This window comes from Mastigoproctus giganteus, chromosome 7, assembly GCF_048544385.1.
Source record: "Mastigoproctus giganteus isolate SK-2022 chromosome 7, ASM4854438v1, whole genome shotgun sequence".
Classification (NCBI taxonomy): domain Eukaryota; kingdom Metazoa; phylum Arthropoda; class Arachnida; order Uropygi; family Thelyphonidae; genus Mastigoproctus; species Mastigoproctus giganteus.
Genome location: NC_143581.1, coordinates 88,218,911 through 88,239,550, shown reverse-complemented (window position 1 = coordinate 88,239,550; position 20,640 = coordinate 88,218,911). Strand labels below are relative to the sequence as shown.

Here is a 20,640-nt window from a genome sequence, read left to right as displayed (position 1 = left end):
TTAGCTACCCTAACACAACCCATGCGTTTACTTGTACCGCAATGACTTCCAGCAGTCTCTGAAATATCCTGCATCTTGTTTTTCAGGCTTCTGCTCATTCCAATAGAAGCAGTGCAAGAATCTCTTTCACCTCTGCCAGTGGCTACTGTTAATCCATTAGTCTTTGTCTCCCCCCAAGCTAGCAGTTTTCCGACCCACCTAACACTGCCTCGATAGCATCAGCAAATATTCTTGCACCCTTTCTATTTAAGTGTATCCCATCCCTGTAGAAGCAATCTCTCCTGTTAACAAGTACAGTCCAGGCTGAAAAAAATTCTACCCCTTCAGCCTTGCACAATCTTTCCAGGGCCGAATTGATCGACAAGGCTCTCATCATATACTCCCTCCTATCGTGTCTGGGCAGAATTGCAGACACTTTCAAATTTAACCCTACTTCACGGCTTTTTTTCAACAGTGACCTGTACTTGTTAAGTAATTCCACTGGTCTCCTACTCTTAATATCATTAGTGCCAACGTGTACAACTATATCACCTTTTGTGCCCTTAAAAGATGATATCTGCTCTACAACGTCATCAACCTTTGCCCCTGGCAGACATACCCTGGTCCTGTTCCACCTATCCTTTTTACAAAGCATGTTCCCCGTTTCCCTGACAATTGAGTCACCAACAACTACTAGTTCCTGTTGGACCAGCGCATTCTGCCTTGGGGGCTGCCTCTGTGTTGCAAGATGACCAAGTCCAAGCTCTGGTGTTGATGTGGGCAGCTGAGAGCTTGATGGGCCCCTCAATTTATTTCCTTCGAGGGCATCCACCCTGTCCTTCAAGGTCTCATATAGGCCCATAACAACGCCGAGTTGTCGCCTAATTTCCTTGCACTCCTTGCATCGTGCACACACAAAGACATCCCCCATGGCAGTATCATGTCCCGTACCCGATTGCTCCGCAAACATCAAGCAAACAGTGCATCTTAAAAGGCCGTGATTCAGGGGGCAACCGTCCCCCTCAGTTCTCCCCTGAGTCACAGCACTCCCATTAGCTTGAGCCTTTTGCTTTGCTGCTCTGGTCAGAGTCATGATTTCGATTTAAATGTCAATAAAATTACAATTTCAGAACAAAATTAAAACCTTAAACTTGTATCTTAACACAGTTATAACGCTATATTTATTTTTCGGTATCGAGTGTTATCTACGAGTTCCCTTTATATAATTTCCGTATCAAGTATGTATTAATTATTTGTTACGTTTGTACTCTAAGTCGTTATATATATATAGTTAAAAGTACAATTTAATTGACAATGAAGTTTAACAAGATTAATAGATGTACTGATTAATTGACAATATTATATTATGCACTATACTATACAAAGCTAATGCTATCGAATTCCGGATATGCTGTATCGTGCTTCAGTAACGAGTGTTATCTACGAAATCCCTTTATATAACTTCTGTATCAAGTTATGTATTAATTATTTATTTTTACTAATTATTTATGTTCCGTAACCTAAGTGGTTATATGTATAGTTAAAATTACAATTTAATTGCCAATGAAGTTCGACAAGATTAATAGATTTTACTGATTAATTTTCACGTAACAATGGCGGCCGTTTATGAACGGTAAACACGTGGATTTGATACCCTTTCCGATACTAAGTAATACCTACAAAATCTCTATCTAAGTTATTTTAACTTTAAGTACCGTAAATAGGAATATAAAGCTACTCTAGAAATAAGTTAATATGTCAATTTAAACTAATAAAGCAGAAAATAAATCAGAAAAAACTTCTCTATTCCAAGAGCGGCAGAAAGGCACGTCCGCACAGGAAACCCTCGACCTCAGACTCCAGTATACATAACATCAGAATGTATTGGGCAAAGGGTATCAACATGGAATGCACTATCATCAAATGTATGTTAACCGAGCGTTAGTTGTATATCTAATTATGCTATTAAAAGTACAGCGCAATTACATGATACCATTATGAGATAGAATTAAGAAATCACAAACAGCTTTTTTCATTAGATAGTGTTTCCTTGTAGATGTATAGCCTCATTAATTTTATATCGGATTATTTGAAATGTGATGTGTTTCAAAATGTATATACAATCACTCTACTTATAACAGAGTTTCATTACAACAACCACGTCATAAGTCGATTTGGACGCAAGCCTGTTTTTTATGTACATAACAAATTTATGATTTTTTTTTTATTTGATTGTTTGTTTGTTTGTTTGTTATGTATAAATCTGTTTTGCAGCACATATAATTTCTGATCACCCATTGTCTAGGAGTTTTGTTGTCATTTGATCAGATATTTCATGTTATATGCATTAAATAAATTTCCAGAGATCTTGATAAGAATTAATACACTTTGAATTAATATTTTGTCTCAGTCTGTTGCTGGGCGTCAAAGCAGAAGGATGGTTCTCCAATTTTTTTTTTTTTTTTTTTTTTTTTGTCCCTGTAGGCATGATTTATGTACATAGGTAGATGGGTTTATGAATGCAGATACATAAAATTAACTGTTAGAAAAAATGCAACTTACTTGGAAATTTATGACTTTGGGCAATTTCGTGGGCTATCTGTGTGGATGCTCCCTTTAATACCACTACATGCATAGGTAGCTGAAGTAGTCATATGGCAGCATCACAGCTGTGTAAAAAATATTTTTTTCTGGAAACGACCATTGTAAGCCAAGGAGGGACTGTATGAAAGAGTGAATGCTGGTTAACGTTATCTCTGGTTATTGTTATCAGCTGCTTATTATAATCAAAAATGAAAATCCACAACCATTTTTATTATAATGTAAATTCTGCCACTGACAAATTATAAAAATTATGTTATTGTAATATATCTGCAGGAGAAAAGTTTAATGCTGAAAGAAATCCATGATGTTGTACGTACTTTAAGTAAATCTCCTCCACATACGTTATATTATTGTTTTTTTATTGTTTGTATTTTCTGTTTGGGCAGCACCTAGATTCCTAGAACCTAAAGTCATCTCCGCCTCGTTGCCTGTTCATTTTTCCAGACTCTGTTAAGGTTAGGCCATATGTGTGCAGTGTATACAAAAAAAAAAAAAATCCCACACAAGAAAATCCAGTTTTTTTTTTTTTTTTTTGATTTGGTAGTTGTTGGCGCATCGGCTGCTGTGGCCATATTGCACCTCCCAAGGTTTTTTTTTTGCAGTACTTTGATCCAAGCCCGAGGCGGGAATCGAACCCGCGACCTGTGGGTTGCCGGGCAGGTACTTTACCCACTCGGCTAGCCCGGTCGGCAGAAAATCCAGTGCCAGATGAAGACACAGGAAGAGAAAGGGAGAGAATGCCATCATATGTCATAGTCAAAAAATGGACAGCAGAATTCAACCAAAGAAGAAAGGGATTTAAAGTTGATCCTTGCAGCAGGCAGCTAACAACAGCCGACTACCAAGAAAACATTAATGCAATACATGATATAGTGATGGCAGACTGGCAATTATCAAACCATAAAATAATGCGGGCTACAGCATCCCATATAAATGGGTGCAAAACATTCTGACAAAGGAACTGGGGTTATCAAGGGATAGTAAAAGACAGGTTCCACAGCTTCTGATACCTGATCAAAAAAATGGTCAACGCAACATTTCCTTAAAAATTACTGCTGTAGTATAATGCAGGTTCAATAATATTCAACAAGATCTATAACCAAGGATACAACAATATCATCCTGCATTCTGAATCAGGGCAGTAATCAAAATAATGGAAATATTCCAGTTCATCCCTCCAAAGGAGGAGAGGGAAGCAGTTTCACTGGCTGGAAATGAGATGGTGGTTCCAAAGAGATTCCAAAGGGATTAACAATGGTGAATAATAATAATAATTGTCCCAAAGGTCCAACTTTAATAGAGTAGCACCTGCTTACACATCAGCAATCACAATGATTGAAATACTCAGTATGGTGGGTACCAAGTGCTGTCGTAGCCACCTGATTTTTCAGATCTGTTCACGTCAGCACCCCCCCCCCCACACAAAATTTAAATTTCACTTGGCTGAACAAAAATTCTAAACAAATAAAGAGGTTACACCAACCCTGGAAGAATTTTTCTCATTTCATGATATCACACTTTATACATCACTGGAATAAGTGTGTACAGCTCTGAGAAGACTATACTGAGAAATAATACACAACCACTAGCATCATTATACTGCTTCACTGTTTAATATGATAAGTAGCATATGAAATGAAAAATAATTCCATTGCCTCATTGTTCAATACAACAAGTAGTATCCACTACCTCACTGTTTAATACAATTATACAAAAAAAAATTAAAAAGGTAAAAAAGTTTTTATTTTTCTTGATACTGAATCATACATGCAACAATAAACCACACTTTATGAATAATTATCACACTTCAGAAACATATTTATTTCAGATTAAATCTAAAGTGGTACTTACTTTGTGCATGGAGGCTCCTAAACCAGCTACAGCAGAAAGAATGTCGACATCAACTTTGCGGCTATATGTTTGCCCACAAACTATGTAGGACCTATATATATATACATACATATATATATATATCTATACATATATACACACACACACAAAAACATATATACATACACATGCACTCATATATACAGAAACATGCACGCACATGTTTCTGTATATATGATATACAGAAACATGTGCGTATATGTTTTGCTAAACATATACGCATATACAAACAGCTTTTTGCTAAACTAGTGCTCTCATAGTCATTGGCAGATCTTAACAGAAAATGTGCATTATCTCAAAAACAGTTCATTTGCAGCCCAATGTTCAATGGGACTTTCTTGCTAATTTTAGTTTTTACTTTTCCCCTTTAAATTATTGACCATTTTTGGACAACACACACACACATATATATATATATATATATATATAATAATTTATTTATTCAGATTTTATTACAATTCTACTTGAAAGAGAAGACAGAGAGAGAACATTTTAGTAATTCCAATTACTAAAATTGCTTAATTTTGGGAACATGTCGTTTGAAAGAAAAGTCTCATTGAGTTCATTCAAGAAATGAAGAAGTAAATGAGGAAGCAGTAAATTGCCATCGTTTTACATACAAGATTTTACAATTAAATCCAAGAGTAAGTCCATTACATGCATGTCAAAGCATAAAGGATCATGATGCAACACACTATGGCATGTAGCTATGTTACAATTGTAGTGCTTTTCGAAGCACTGTCATTAATTTAAAATGATGGAACAAATACAGTAGAACCCTATTAAGAAGTTTTCCAAGTGAGTAAAGTTTGGAACTTCTTACAATGGGAAAAACTTCTTAGAAGGGAAAATGACCTAAGGGTATGAAATATTAACTACACAAATAAAAATGAAAAGATAGACATAAGTTAAAGACGATTTTTAAGTACTATTTCAGAATTTATAAATATTTTACTCTGCCTATGGGAAACATTTTTAAACTGAGGATTTCTAAATGCTTAACATTCTGTTCATTAAACACTTATTCAAGTAACCCCATGAGCTCACATCTGGTGAGTATGGGCATGGCACACCTAGGGTCCTGAGCTGGATATCATCATTCTTCTCTTTCTTGGTGATTCCCTTCTCTCTCTCTCTCTCTCACAGGGTAATTCGGGAATTTTTTTTTTTTTGGCTGGTGCAGCATAAGCCTCAAGCTGCCTTGCACCATATGGCTAATAATAATAATATGCATTAGCATTAGTAGAGGTATACGATGCAAGAAAGCAAGCTTATGTAGCATCAGCCAAAAAAAAAAAAAAAGAAAGAAAAACACCCTCCCATTTCACCCCTCCATTCGTTCCATATGCCTGTCCAGCTCAGCCTTAAATTTATTCAACCTATCAACTTCCACAACAAAAGATGGAAGTCTGTTCCACCAATCAATCACCCACTGCCTAAAGGCAAATTTCCACACATCTATTCTACAACAGTCTTTCCTCAACTTAATCTATGCCCCCTCAGGTTCTTAATCTGAGCAAGAGGAAAAATCCCATCAGAATTCAGCTTGCTCAACCCATTCAAGGTCTTATACACCTCAATCAGATAACCTCGCAGGTGCCTAGCAGAACTTAAGCAGGTGCTTAAGTTCTGCAAACTGCAGATGCTGCAGTTTACAGAACTTAAGCCTTTCTTCGTAAGAGCACCCCTTTGTTCCCCTCACCAATCTTGTTGCCCTTCTTTTGCATTCATTCTAGCAACTCTACATCCTTCCTAAAATGAGGCCTCAGGACCTGTACACAGTACTCTAGGTGTGGCTTGACCATTGCCTTGTATAACAGGATAATCACCTCCCTGTCCCTACTAACAAAATTTCTATATATCATTGACAAGACTCCATGACCAGCCCTGGTAGCCCATATGCACTGCTCAGCAAACTTCATATTTGACTGCACAATTATCCCCAGGTCTATTTTACTTTCTACTTCCCTGAGTATAGTACCACACAGTTGGTACGTTTCTCTTCGGTTACTGCTACCCATACGCAGTACTTTGCATTTGTCAATATTAAACTTCTGTTGCCACTTCTCAGCCCATTTGCCCAACTTGACTAGATCCAGTTGGAGTAGCATACTGTCTTTGTTGTCATTAACAACCCTACTAACCTTTGAATCATCTGCCAACTTGGACATTAATCCTGATATACTTTCATCAATATAATTGATAAATACAGACAACAACAATGGGCCCAGCACTGAACCCTGGGGAACTCCACTAATAACATTTGTCAATGAAGAGCAGTGTCCATTGATTACCACTCTGTCGTCTCCCACTCAACCATCCCTTTATCCATTGTAGCAACTTACCCTTAATGCCATACCTCTCCAATTTGTACAGTAATCTTCCATGTGCAGCAGTATCAAAAGCTTTCCTGAAATCCATGTATATGATATCAAAATTATTTTTGACATTCAATTCCTTTGTGACCACATAGTATCCAATCAGATTGATCAGACAAGACCTCCCTTTAACAAGCCAATGCTCTGTCTGAATTATTACTGGTCTTGTCTAGATGATTCTGCAATGCATCTTTACCTAGCGACTTCATTATTTTCCCTGGAATAGAAGTTAAACGAACTGGTCTGGTCTGGTCTGTAATTACTCGTCACCCTTTGTGAACTGGAAATGCATTTGCACATCTCCAGTCCATGGGGACTTCCCCCGAGTCCAAGGATGCGCTCATAATTATGGCTAAGGGTTTGCTTACTTCCTTTGCCGCTGCCTCTAATATAACTAGATAGATCCTATCAACCCTAGGTGCCTTCCTTAGTTTAACTTCAACAATTTCTCCTCCACTTTGCTCTCAATTATTACAAAATCACTTAGCTCCCTGTTAGTTTGATAAACTTCTGGCATTCCCCTCATTGAATAACTCCTCATGTATGAATGTAGATGCAAAATACTCATTCAGTTTATCAGCTACCTGAGTGCGATCAACAGTGAACTCATCTATGTTCGGTGGTCCAGTCCGATTCATCCCTTACCTTCTAAAGTTTACATAAGTAAAGAACTCTTGGCTGTTTTTCTTTGCATCCTTGGTCAAGGATTTCTCGTAATCTGCCTTCACCTGCCCAATCTCCTTTTTGACTTTATTACACACAAGCATATCTACCATAGGCTTCTGTGTCACCTGATAATTTATATGCATCTGATACATTTTTCTTCTCTGCCTCATTAATTCATCTGACATCCATTTAGGCCTGAACCTTGAACATTATTTCTTAGTTGGAGTGAAAAGCCTAGTTGCCTCCAAGATTAAGTCCCCGAAGGCTTCCCATTTAGAATTCAATGTTGGTAGCGTCATAAGTTGATCCCACTGTACAGAATTTAAAAACTGTCTGAGACTCCTGTAGTCACCTTTATCCTTGATGGCAGTTACATCTTTAAGTAATTCCCATATCAGTACATTGTGATTACTGTCACCCAGTGGTTCCTTTATTTGCAAATTCTTAATGCATGAATAATCGCTGCTGATAATCAGATCAAGAGTATTATTCCCTCTGGTTGCCTCTCGAAGTTGCTGCTGTAGAAAACAGTCATCCAATAAATCCAAAAAAGTCTTGCTAGTGTGCGAGTGACCAAACCACAAGTTCCAGTCAATATCTGGAAAGTTAAAATCCCCCATTATAAGACATTCTGATTTACTGGTGCACTCTATTTCTCTGCAAAATTGCTCATTATACTCATCAGATGCATTAGGCCAATAAAACACACACCTACTCTCATTTTTCCTTTCCCAATGGTTATTTCACACAAAACTGACCCAACATTGCACTGTCCACCAATGTCAAACTGGTGCACTTCCTTAGATTTTGTGTTACTTGGCAGCATAACTTCTCCTCCCTTCCTGTCCTGTCCTGTCTATCCCTGTACACATTGTACTCCCCAAATTCCAATTTTGCACTGCTTATATCTGTGTGACACATCTCTGATATCCCAACAATATCTGCCTTTGATGTCTTGACTAGCACTTCAAGCTCATCAAATTTATTACTATACTCTTAGCATTGGTGTACATGCAAGTATATATATGCACCTGTTTGTACTCTTTATGTAGTTATTTGTTCCACCATGACTCCTGGAAATCTCCATTGCCTTGCTTTCCATGCTGTTGCTCATTCCAATAGAAGCAGTGCAAGAATCACTTTTGCCTCTGCTTGTGGCCACTGTTAACCTTTTAGTCTGTGTGCCTTGATAGCATCAGCAAATATTCTTGCACCCTTTCTATTTAAGTGTACCCCATCCCTGTAGAAGCAGTCTCTCCTGTCAACAAGCACAGACCAGGCTGAAAAAAATTCTACCCCTTGAGCCTTGCACAGTCTCTACAGGGCCGAATTGATTGATAAAGCTCTCATCATATACTCCCTCCTATCATGTCTGGGCAGAATTGCAGACACTTTCACATTCAACCCTGACTTTTTTTCAACCTTGATCTGTACTTAGAGTAAATCTGCAGATCTCTTACTCTTAATGTCATTAGTTCCAACGTTTACAACAATATCACCTTTTGTGCCCTTAAAAGATATCTCCTTTACAACATCATCAATTTTTTCCCCTGGCAGACATACCCTGGTCCTGTTCCATTTATCCTTCTGCATAGTATATTCCATGTCTCCTTGACAATAGAGTCACCAACAATAACTAGTTCCTTTGGGACCAGTGCATTCTGTCTTGGAGATTGCCTCTATGTTGCATGCACAGGAGTCAGCCCTGCCGTTGAGCTGAGCAGCTGAGAGCTTGATGGGCCCCTCGTATTAATTTCTTCGAGGGCATTTACCCTATACCTCAAGCTCTCATAGATGCCCATCAGAACGCTGAGTTAGCGCCTTAATTTCTTGACGCTCTAGGTATCTAGCATACACAAAGACATCCTTCTTGGCTAGATCATATCCCGTTTTAGAAAGTTCAGCGAACATTTCACATTTTGCGCACTTTTTGAGACTGTGATGCATTGGAGAATCACCCCCTTCATTTCTCCACTGAGTCACAGCATCTCACTAGTCTGTGATTTTTGCTTCACAGTTCTAGTCTGGGTCATGATATTTCCGTTTAAATACAGTTTAATTAACAATGGAATTTAATAAGATTAATAAATATTTTTGATTAATTGATAATACTATACTAAGCTAACAGATTCCTAATACAGTGCTTCATATTACATTATCTTGTTTTACGTAATACCTTACGCTAACAGTTTGAGATATATACGTTGCGCTATTTCTTATCAATTACAATATGGCAGCTAGTTCAACAGTATTGGCACAATACTGGGAGTCATAACTTCCAAAAATAAATAGTTAAATTCAAAATAAAAACCTAATGAACACTACTAAACCTATTTAATATGTTTGCAAAACACAATGTAGTATGTTAATTAATTAAGAATACGTAGAAGTATCAAAATACTTATCCCTTTGCAGAAGCCAAAAATCCACCAACTGTTCTCTTCCATGACAGAGCGCCCTCTCAATACATATACACCTTAAAAGGTCACAATTCCAATTAGACACAGTAATATTCCACTAAGTACAGTAATTCAGAACCATCAGAACTTAACAGCAAACGCTTTACACGGTCAGCGCTATCCAATTATGGATATCAACAAAAATAACTGCAATATGTTACTTCCATTATGTCAAAATGTTTATATCGTTTAATATTTTTTAATATAAAAATAAAGAATTTCTATATTTAAAAAATGGATTAAGTGGGAAATATTATAATAAACACTGTATCTCTTTATCACATACTTTTTATGCAGGAAAACTTTTTACATGGGAAACTTCTTACGCAGGAAAACAATATTTTCAACTCTACATATTGTAATTTATACAATATATATTACAATATATAGAATTGAAATTGGGAATTAAGAAACCAAATCTAGTACATAGGAAAACTTCTTATGCAGGAATTTCTTATCTGGGTTCTACTGTGTTAAATTTTGTTTCAGCTTATGGAAAATTAACTGAAACCTATGAATTTAAGAAAACATGTGTATGAATAAAGATGATCCTGCTTGCATGTTTTTAACTTGTTGACAAGATTTCAGAATAAGCTTAAGGATAAATGTTATGTTACTAATCAGTATACTGTGCACCCCCCCCCCCACCAGTGGCCATTGGTGCTTGCTGGCACTCCACTGGTAGAAGGCTATACATCACTGAGGTGGGCAAAAGCACTGAAATAGCCATCTGCTAGTTAGTTAGTTATTTGGTTTTTAGGAGCATTAGCAACTAAGGCCATATTGCTCCGGGATATGCGGTGGTCATTCCCTGACCTTTCCGCATCCTCCGTATTTGGTGGTGACGGGCTCGAACCCCGGTCTAATCTAGAAGCGTGTGCTACGCACTGCTGCTCCTTCTCACCTGGCTACGGAGGCGCCTGAAATAGCCATCTGCGTCAGGAAAGAGGGTGAGGAGTGGCACCGCACATTAACAAGTAATATTATACTTCTCTAAAAGAGAAATATTACTTATTAGTAGAGCAACATAAGAAAACTCATTGTGATAGTTTAACAATTTTAAGAGATCAATGCCTTTTCATAAAACTTTGCATATTTCGTTACCTGTGTTATATATGCATCATACCAAAGCTACTATTTTATTTTATCTACTGTATTATTTACAGTCAGGTTCAGAGTTCTGTTAGTTCATATTCATAAAGAGGAACATGCCTACATAATATAAAGACTGAAAAAAGAGAGAAGGCAGTCATCTGTATAAACTGCAATAAACACAAAATACCATTCTTGGTACATTGGGTCTATATATTCTTCTAGATAGTCAATATGCACAAGAATATATAGACGCAAACTATAGTCAATGAGTCATAGTTTTATAACCTACGTTTTTATCTCGCCAAACAGAATAATTTTTAAAATTACTACTAGTCAAATTAAGCAGAGTAAAAACCAGTCGGTTTCAAGGCATAATCATGTACACCCAACATTATAAAAGTAATGAAGCAGAAAGTGCTTCAAGATCTATCAGTTTGAATAGTAAATATTTGTTATTCTTTATTGATAGTCCTAATTACAATAAATTTAATATATATTTTTTTTCTTATTGTGTGAAATGCTGCCATCAAGTTTAATATCAGTTTAGTATCAGTATATGGTTGATATAACCCAAGAAAAATCAAATGATATAGTTAATGCACCTCTAACTTTTGAAAAGTGGATTTTGTAATTTTCATTTAAAAAAAAAAAAAAAAAAAGATTTTTTTGAATTAAGTTTAATTACATTTCACTGCCAAATATAAATAAATTTCATAAAGATATACCCAGAGAATTTAACAGTACAGTAAGACTTTAAAAATTACCAAATTCATGATTTTTCTATCGGGATGTCTGCCAGGGGCAAAGGTTGATGACGTTGTAGAGTGCATATCATCTTTTAAGGGCACAAAAGGTGATATAATTGTACACATTGGCACTAATGATATTAAGAGTAGGAGACCGGCGGAATTATTTAACAAGTACAGGTCACTATTGAAAAAAAAGCCATGAATTAGGGTTGATTTTTAAAGTGTCTGTAATTCTGCCCAGACACGACAGGTGGGAGTATATGATGAGAGCCTTGTCGATCAATTCAGCCCTGGAAAGATTGTGCAAGGCTCAAGGGGTAGAATTTTTTTCAGCCTGGTCTGTACTTGTTAACAGGAGAGACTGCTTCTACAGGAATGGGATACACTTAAATAGAAAGGGTGCAAGAATATTTGCTGGTGCTATCGAGGCAGTGTTAGGCAAGTTGAAAACTGCTAGCTTGGGGGGATACAAGGACTAATAGATTAACAATAGCCACTGGCAGAGGTGAAAGTGATTCTTGCATTGCATCTATTGGAATGAGGAGCAGCCTGGAAAAAAAGATGCAGGATATTTCAGAGACTGCTGAGAGTCATTGCGGTACAAGTAAACACATGGGTTGTGTTAGGGTAGCTAAGAATAGGAACAGGTGCATGTACTTGTGTGTACACCAATGCTAGGAGTTTGGTAAAAAAATTTGACGAATTTGAGGTATTGCTCAAAACATCAAACGCACATTGTTGGGATATTAGAGACATGGTGACACACAGATATAAGTAATGCAGAACTAAAATTTGGGGAGTACAATGTGTACAGAAAGGACAGACAGGACAGGACAGGAAGGGAAGAGGGGTTATGCTATTAGTTAAGAATCACATAAAATCCAAAGAAGTGAAGCCAGTCCACATCGATGGACAGTGTCGAGTCAGTTTGGTGTGACATGAGCATTGGGAGATCAAAATTGAGAGTAGGAGTGTGCTATAGGCCTAATGACTCTGATGAATATAATAAATTATACAGGGAAATACAGTGGGCCAGTAAATCAGAGAGTCTTATAATGGGGGAATTTTAATTTTGCAGATATTGGAATTTGTGGGTTGGTCACACACACTAGCAAGACTTTTGTGGATTTATTGGATGATTGTTTTTCTACAGCAGCATGTTCGGGAAGCAACTAGAGGGAGTAATACTCTTGATCTGATGATCAGTAGTGATTCTTCATGCATTCAGAATCTGCAGATAAAGGAACCACTAGGTGGCAGTGATCACAGTGTGCCGAAGTGGGATTTACTCAAACAGGTAACTACCATCAGGGGTAAAGGCGACTATGATGGTCTGAGAGAGTATTTCAATTCTATACAGTGGGACCAACTGATGATGTTACCAACAGCAAATTCAAAATGAGAAGCATTCAAAGAACTTATCTTGGAAGCTACTAAGCTTTACATACCAACTAAGAAATATTGGTCTATCGGGATGTCAAGGTTTAGGCCTAAATGGATGTCAGATGAACTAATGAGACATATGGCAGAGAAGAAAAATGCATCGGATACATATAAATTAATGGGTAACATGAAAGCCTATGATATATATAGTAATAGTAGTAGTAGTGGCATGTGATGCAAGAAAGCAAGTGTATGAGCTTATACAGCATCAGCCAAAAAAAAAAAATATCACACCATTCCCTCCAAATGCCTGTCCAGTTCCTCCTTAAATTTATTCAACCTATCAACTTCCACAACAACAGATGGAAGTTTGTTCCAGCAATTAACCAACCACTGGCTAAAGGCAAATTTCCACACATCTACTCTACATCTGTCTTTTCTTAATTTGAATTTATGCCCCCTTAGGTTCGTAATCTGAACAAGTGGAAGGATCTCATCAGAATTCAGCGTGCTGAACCCATTCAAGGCCTCATACACCTCAATAAGATCTCTGCACAGGTGCCTAGTCTCCAGCCACTGCAATTTGCAGAACGAAAGCCTCTCTTGGTAAGAGGATCCCTTCATTCCCCTCACCAATCTTGTTGCCCTTCTCTGTACACGTTCAAGCAAATCTACTTCCTTCCTAAAATGAGGCTTCCAGACCTGTACACAGTACTCAAGGTGTGGCCTGACCATTGCCTTATACAGAGGGACAATCACCTCCTTTTTCCTGCTAGCAAAATTCCTATATATATCATTGACAAAACCACACGACCTGCCCTGGCAGCTTGTCTGCATTGCTCAAAAAACATCATATAAGCTGGTCTGTAACCAAGCACAAAGGAGATTAGGCAGGCAAAGGCAGATTATGAGAAATCTTTGACAAATGATCCAAAGAAAAAACAGAAGAGAGTTCTTTACCTATGTAAACTCTAGAAGGAAAGGGATGAATCAGATTGGTCCACTGGATACTGACGGTTCAACAGTTCAGGATCCTGCTCAGGTGGCTAACAAACTAAACGAGTATTTTGCATCTACATTCACACATGAGGAGTTATTCAGGAAGGGGAATGCCAGAGGTGAAGTAAACTGTAGCAGTGAGCTAGATGATTTGTAATAACTGAGAGGAAAGTGGAGGAGAAATTGTTGAGGATAAACATAAAAAAGGCACCCAGGGTGGATGGGATCTATCCAGTTATATTAAAGGAGGCAACAAAGGAAGTAAGCAAACCCTTAGCCATAATTATGAGAGTTTCTTTGGACTCAGGGGAAGTACCCATAGACTGGAGATGTGCAAATGTGACCCCAATTCACAAAGGAGGATGAAAGGCTGACACAAGTAATTATAGACCTGGGAGTTGAACTTCTGTTCCAGGAAAATTAATGGAGGCACTGCAGTATCATCTAGACAAGACTTCAGTTATAGCTTGGACACAGCATAGTTTTGTTAAGGGAAAGTTTTGCCTGACCAATTTAATTGGATACTCTGATGCAGTCACAAAAGAACTGGATGCAGGGAATAACTTTAATATTATATACTTGGATCTTAGAAAGGCTTTTGATACTATTGCACATGGAAGACTGCTGCACAAATTGGAGGCAAATTGCTGCTATGGATAAAGGGATGGTTGAGTGGGAGAAGACAGGGAGTGGTAATCAATCGACACTGCTCATTGTGGACTAATGTTATTAGCGGAGTTCCCGAGGGTCCATTGTTGTTTTCTGTATTTATAAATGATATTGATGATGGTATATCAAGCTTAATGTCCAAGTTTGCAGATGATACGAAGGTTGGCAGGGTTGTTAAGGGCACTACTGATGCTATGCTGCTGCTGCAACAGGATCTGGAAAGATTGAGCAGATGGGCTTAGAGGTGGAAAATGAAGTTTAACATTGACAAATGTAAAGTACTACATATGAGAAACAGTAACCCCAGAGCAACGTATCAACACTGTGGTACTACACTGACAGTGGTTGAGATTGAAAAGGACCTCGGGGTAACTGTGCAGGCAGATATGAAGTTCTCTGAGCAGTACAGACGAGCTGTAAGAATAGCTCATGGTGTCTTGTCAATGATATACAGGAATTTTTCTAGCAGGGATAAGGAGGTGATTATTCCTTTGTATAAGGCAATGGTCAGGTCACACCTTGAGTACTGTATACAGGTCTGGAGGCCTCATTTCAAGAAGAATGTAGAGCTGCTGGAACGAGTACAGAGAAGGGCAACAAGATTAGTGAATGGAACAAAGGGTTGCTCTTACGAAGAAAGGCTTAAGTTTTGCAAATTACAGTGTCTGGAGACTGGTCACCGGTGAGGCGATCTGATAGAGGTGTTTAAAGCCTTGAATGGTTTGAGCATGCTCAATGCCGATGGGATTCTTCCTATTGCTCAGAATAATCACTTGAGAGGGCATAAATTCAAATTGAGGAAAGACAGATGTAGGATAGATGTGTGGAAATTTGCCTTTAGCCAGGGGGTAGTTGGTTGGTGGAACAGACTTCCATCCCTTGTTGTGGAAGTTGATAGCCTAAATAAGTTTAAGGCTTAGCTAGACAGGTATCTCGAACGAACGGAGGGGTGAAATGGGAGTGGGTTTTTTTTTTTTTTTTTTTTTTTGGCTGATGCTGAATAAGCTTGCTTTCTTGCATCATATGCTTCTACTAATGCTAATGTCTGTCTAGATTGTGAGTTAGGCCAGTGGGCTCCAAACTTTTTTGTTTGCGCACCCTTATTTTACTTAAAAGAACTAGCACACACCCCAGAATAAAAAAAAATTAATATATATTTTTTTATTTATAAATCATTTATACGGAAGTCACTATATCTAAAATCACATATAATTTTAAGACCTGAAATAAAAAAATACAAAACAAAATTAAGTTGAAGTTCAAGTACAAAATGCATGTACTTGAACGTGCATGATCGATGGCATGATCAAATAAAGCCACGCAATCAAACAAAGCCACATACCAAAGTATTAAAAAAAACATTTTTATTTTTAGTTTCAAAAAACTAAAGTTTTCATGATTAATAAATATTGATTTATTGCAGATTATCTCGCACCCCCCCCCCATGTATCATCTCATGCACCCCACTTTAAGACCACCGAGTTAGATAACCACTAATTATTACTGCTGCAAATATTTCTCTCTTGATTTGTGTATATCAATGGACTTTGGGTCTACAGCTGGATCTCAAGAGCATTTTAAAAAGTTTTTAGTTTTTGTTTTTTTTTCACCTAGATCAGTGCTTCTCAAGGTGGGCGATATCGCCCCGTGGGGGGGGGCATTTGAATTATCCATGGGGTGTTAGGCATGAAAGGGGGCTACAGGGTGGCAATAGACATGAAAGGGGGCAACAGGGTGGCGATAGACATGACAGGGGGCAGATGGAACACCATCAATGATTGGCCATTATAAGGGTTTTATGGCTTGTTTAAAAAATGCTGTGCCAAATATTATTACTGTTCATTGTGTCATTCAACGTCAGCATTTAGTTGCAAAAAAACTTGGTGATCAACTGCACAATTTTCTACAAACTGTTATTACTGCTATAAACAAAATTAAAGCACATTCTTTGAATGATCGTATATTTCGAAAGCTTTGTGATCAAAACAGTGAAGATTTGGAATGATTGCTACTTCACTCCGAGGTTCGGTGGCTGTCAAAAGGCAACTGTCTCAACAGATTTTATGAACTCTTTGATACTGTTGTCGAGTTTTTTGAAGATAGGAACGACCTTAGTAATGACCTCAAGAAAATGAAAACTGATATTGCTTATCTTGCAGATTTATTTACTAGATTCAACTCAATGAACTTACATTTACAAGGACAAGATGTAACTCTTAAGGCGAAAACTCAAATTTCAGCATTTATTTCAAAATTAAAGCATTTCATGTGCAACGTAAGATGACGTGAATCATATAAATTTTCAAATCTGTTGGAAATAGAGAAAAAAGAAAAAATAGCTGATGAAACTAACTTTTTGTAATCATCTAGAAATGCTGCACAGAGATATGCAAAAAAAAAAAAAAAAAAAAAAAATTTTTGGCTTTTGTTTTATTTTGGTATTTCAACATACGGTTGGTGAAAAACACTTAAAATTATAGCATGAATATACCCAATCCAGAGGCCTATTTGAAGAAATGCAGGAAAGGTTCGAAGATCTCCTTAATTTTAAAATTCCAGATTGGGTTATAAATCCTTTTTTAAATAATGACGATGGTGAACGTTCTGTAGAAGAATTGATTGAGTTACAAAATGAAGTTGAACTGAAGCCAAAATTTCAAAATTCATATTTGGAATTTTGGTTACAAAAGAAAATCCCTGACCATTATCCTGCATTGTGGGGAATTGTAAAAAAATTACTTATTTCTTTTCCAACATCATATCTAGTCGAAACCGGTTTCAGTGCTGTATATCAATTGCTGACAAAACAAAGAAATTGTCTGGATGTTGTTAAACATGGCGATTTATGACTTCTACTTACAGATATTAAACCTAATATTGATAAGCTAATAAATCTCCACCAAGCTCATCCATCACATTAAATATTAAAATATAATTAACTATTTCCATTAATATCATGACTTATTTATGTAATTAACTTTAATTTTTATGACTTAATTCAAGTGACTATAACTGGCTTTATTTATGTAGTTGTAATTTTTTTACGAAGAAGGAATAAAGTGCAGTAAATAGTTTTCTTTATAATTCACACTGCATTTACATTTTTGGAGGCAAACAGACAAATATTCATTTCAGTTATTTAGCTTCACTTTATATTTTTGGGCTAAAAAAAAAAACCCTGGCGAGGGTTTTTTTTAGGAAGCGGTGATCCAAAAAAAAGTTTGAGAAGCACTTCTATGAAAAATTATTAAAATGACAAGCTTGACTACCATAAAACAATAAAAATAATTTGCACTTTCCGGTTTATTGGGCTTTTCTGTTAGTGCATCTAATTATAAACGGGTAGTAAACTCGATCTTACTGCATTTGCAATAATACCATCTTCTTCAATTCTGTGGGTTTTTACATTATTATGACTTCTATTTTTACACTATTATGAAATGTGCATCCCCTTCATTGAAATCTTCAATCATATAAAAAAAAAACAAATAAATTTTAAGAATCTTCTCTTTTTTCCTATTTTTTTGCTTGTTACTCCGTATCTCACTTGTGCAATTTGTGCATGCCATGATCAATAATTTTTTGAATTATTGATTGCTTATTATTTTTTTTGTTTGTTTTAAATTTTACAATCCTAATAAAAAAAAAAAAAAAAAAAAAAAAAAAAATGGATTAAAAAAATTAACGTAAGTCCGAAGCTGTGTATGTCAGGGACTTACTGTATCGAAAAATGTTCAGCAACCTACGTAAAAAGTATGGCGATAGATAAAAAACGAAAAAAATTTACCACATACTACTCGCGTGTCCAATACAATGCTTCCCTTTATTTTTTTTTTACAATGTCCATTTTAACCAGTCCTAGTCTGCCCTGTTTTAAGCCTACTTTTAATCCCTCACTAAAAAGTTGTCTCCCCTGAAGAAAACTAATAATTTCCATAATTTCTACTCAATTTACAAAATTGAAACTCTCAATATACATAAACATAAGTATATTCTTTGATTTCCTACCTTAAGCACTCAGCAAAAACTATTAATTCACTCTAAAACATCAAAAATATACGATCACATTTCAATTTATTAAATTTTGATGTCAGCAAAACAAGATCCAAGCTTTGAAAATAAAACGCGTTACAGAATTAGTTCAAAAATTCGCGCCTCAGCTCGACGTCTCTGGCTAAAACGAATCGACACATGCGGAGAGATAACTGACTGGTCAAGCTTACATCATTAGCGTTACCAAGGTGATCCAAGGAGAAAATAAAACTGTAAACAACTTTCATGGAAAACAAACAGTTGAACATCATTACTTGTGAAAACTATTTTGCATGGCTCTCTCACAACAGTTTGCTTTACTGCTTTTCATAACTGTTGTACGAAAGGATTGCAATCATTGTTTTTTGAAAAACAAAAATATCGCATTTCCTTTCTTCAATATGTATTGTATCTACTTACAAAAAGCCAAGGAAATTCATCTATTGGAAACGGAAAAAAAAAACTCGTAAAACTGGCCACTACAATGCACATTTCATAAAAAAAAAAAGTTTGCTTTATTGTAATTGTTTTTAGAGGACTAAATCTGAACAACAGTTTCATGGATGTATATTTGATCTTACGTAATTTCAAGAAAATATTTCTATTCATAGCTGCGTTATAAACTTCGAAAACTGATGTCCAAGGAACTTCACATGCAACTCACCTGGTGTGCAAACGAAAAAAAAAAAAAAAAAGTGAAAATAATCCATTACTCGTAGTGACGGATTGGGAAATTGTAAGTACAGTAAACCCCCGGTATTCGCGGGGGTAACGTTCCTGAGAAATGCCGCGAATACTGAGTTATGGCTCCCATAGTAATAAAGGGGTTCCGTTCCAAAGTATGAAATATATAAGAAAAACTAGTCAAAAATTTTGTCTATGTATGTATTATATATACCTTCATAATATGACTATGTATATAGATAGTACATAGTGAAATGCAAGCATATGGCTAATACAGATACTGCGAATAGCGGGGGTTTACTGTAAATGTTATTGAATACTTCAATATTTCCTTGATATGCATTTGACACAATCAAAAAATTTCAAGAGAAAAATTGAATTTTCGTTATCACACAACGTCCGAAAAATTCACCATAAAATGTCATGTGTTTCAATGCTTGAATTGCATTCTGACTTTGTTACAGCTGCAACTGTAATAAAGTCACTTCTCTTGCACTGACAGAGTAGCTGTTCACCGAATGAAGAAAAACAGGGTTCATTTTCCTGAAATTTCCAATTCCAATTCCCTTCTTTCACTTGAAGGGGAAAAAACTCCTTAGGGGAGGGAGTCCACCCTTTCTAGTCCGACCCTAGGAAAAGAGAGAGAGAAATAAAAATACCCTTTTGGTGGGGAGAAGGCCAAAAGATTGTCAAGGTCCAGAGCGCTAACTTTCATTTATTTTATTTATTATTATTATTATTATTTAAAATTTATTATTATTATTTATTTATTTTATTATTATTTTTTTTTTTCTTGTGTTGTTCTAGCAATCCATCCTGGATTGGGGATTCCCTGGGGCGGGATAGTCCTCCTCTTTTCTCCTTCCCTCTCTTCATCTTATACAAGTTTTTCTTTCCTCCCTGGGAAACTCGTTCCTCAGTGATGAGGGCATGCAGATAGTAGGGGAGGCCTTACCCTCCTGCTAGGGACAAGTACCTGGAGGCAGTCGTCCCGGTTATCACTGCTTCCAGGTAGCCAAAATAACATCACAATACAGAACACACACGCACATA

At 36.6% G+C, this 20,640-nt stretch overlaps 1 protein-coding gene across 1 annotated transcript in view; it reads right to left on the bottom strand.

The window, feature by feature from the left end:
• The window catches only part of Adsl (adenylosuccinate lyase), a 237,367-nt gene that overhangs the window by 76,820 nt on the left and 139,907 nt on the right, over positions 1-20,640 (bottom strand). Inside the window, exon 7 of the mRNA XM_090376996.1 lies at positions 4,435-4,525. Within this exon, the coding sequence (XP_090233122.1) occupies positions 4,435-4,525 (91 nt within the window). The remainder of the gene's footprint in view (positions 1-4,434; positions 4,526-20,640) is intronic.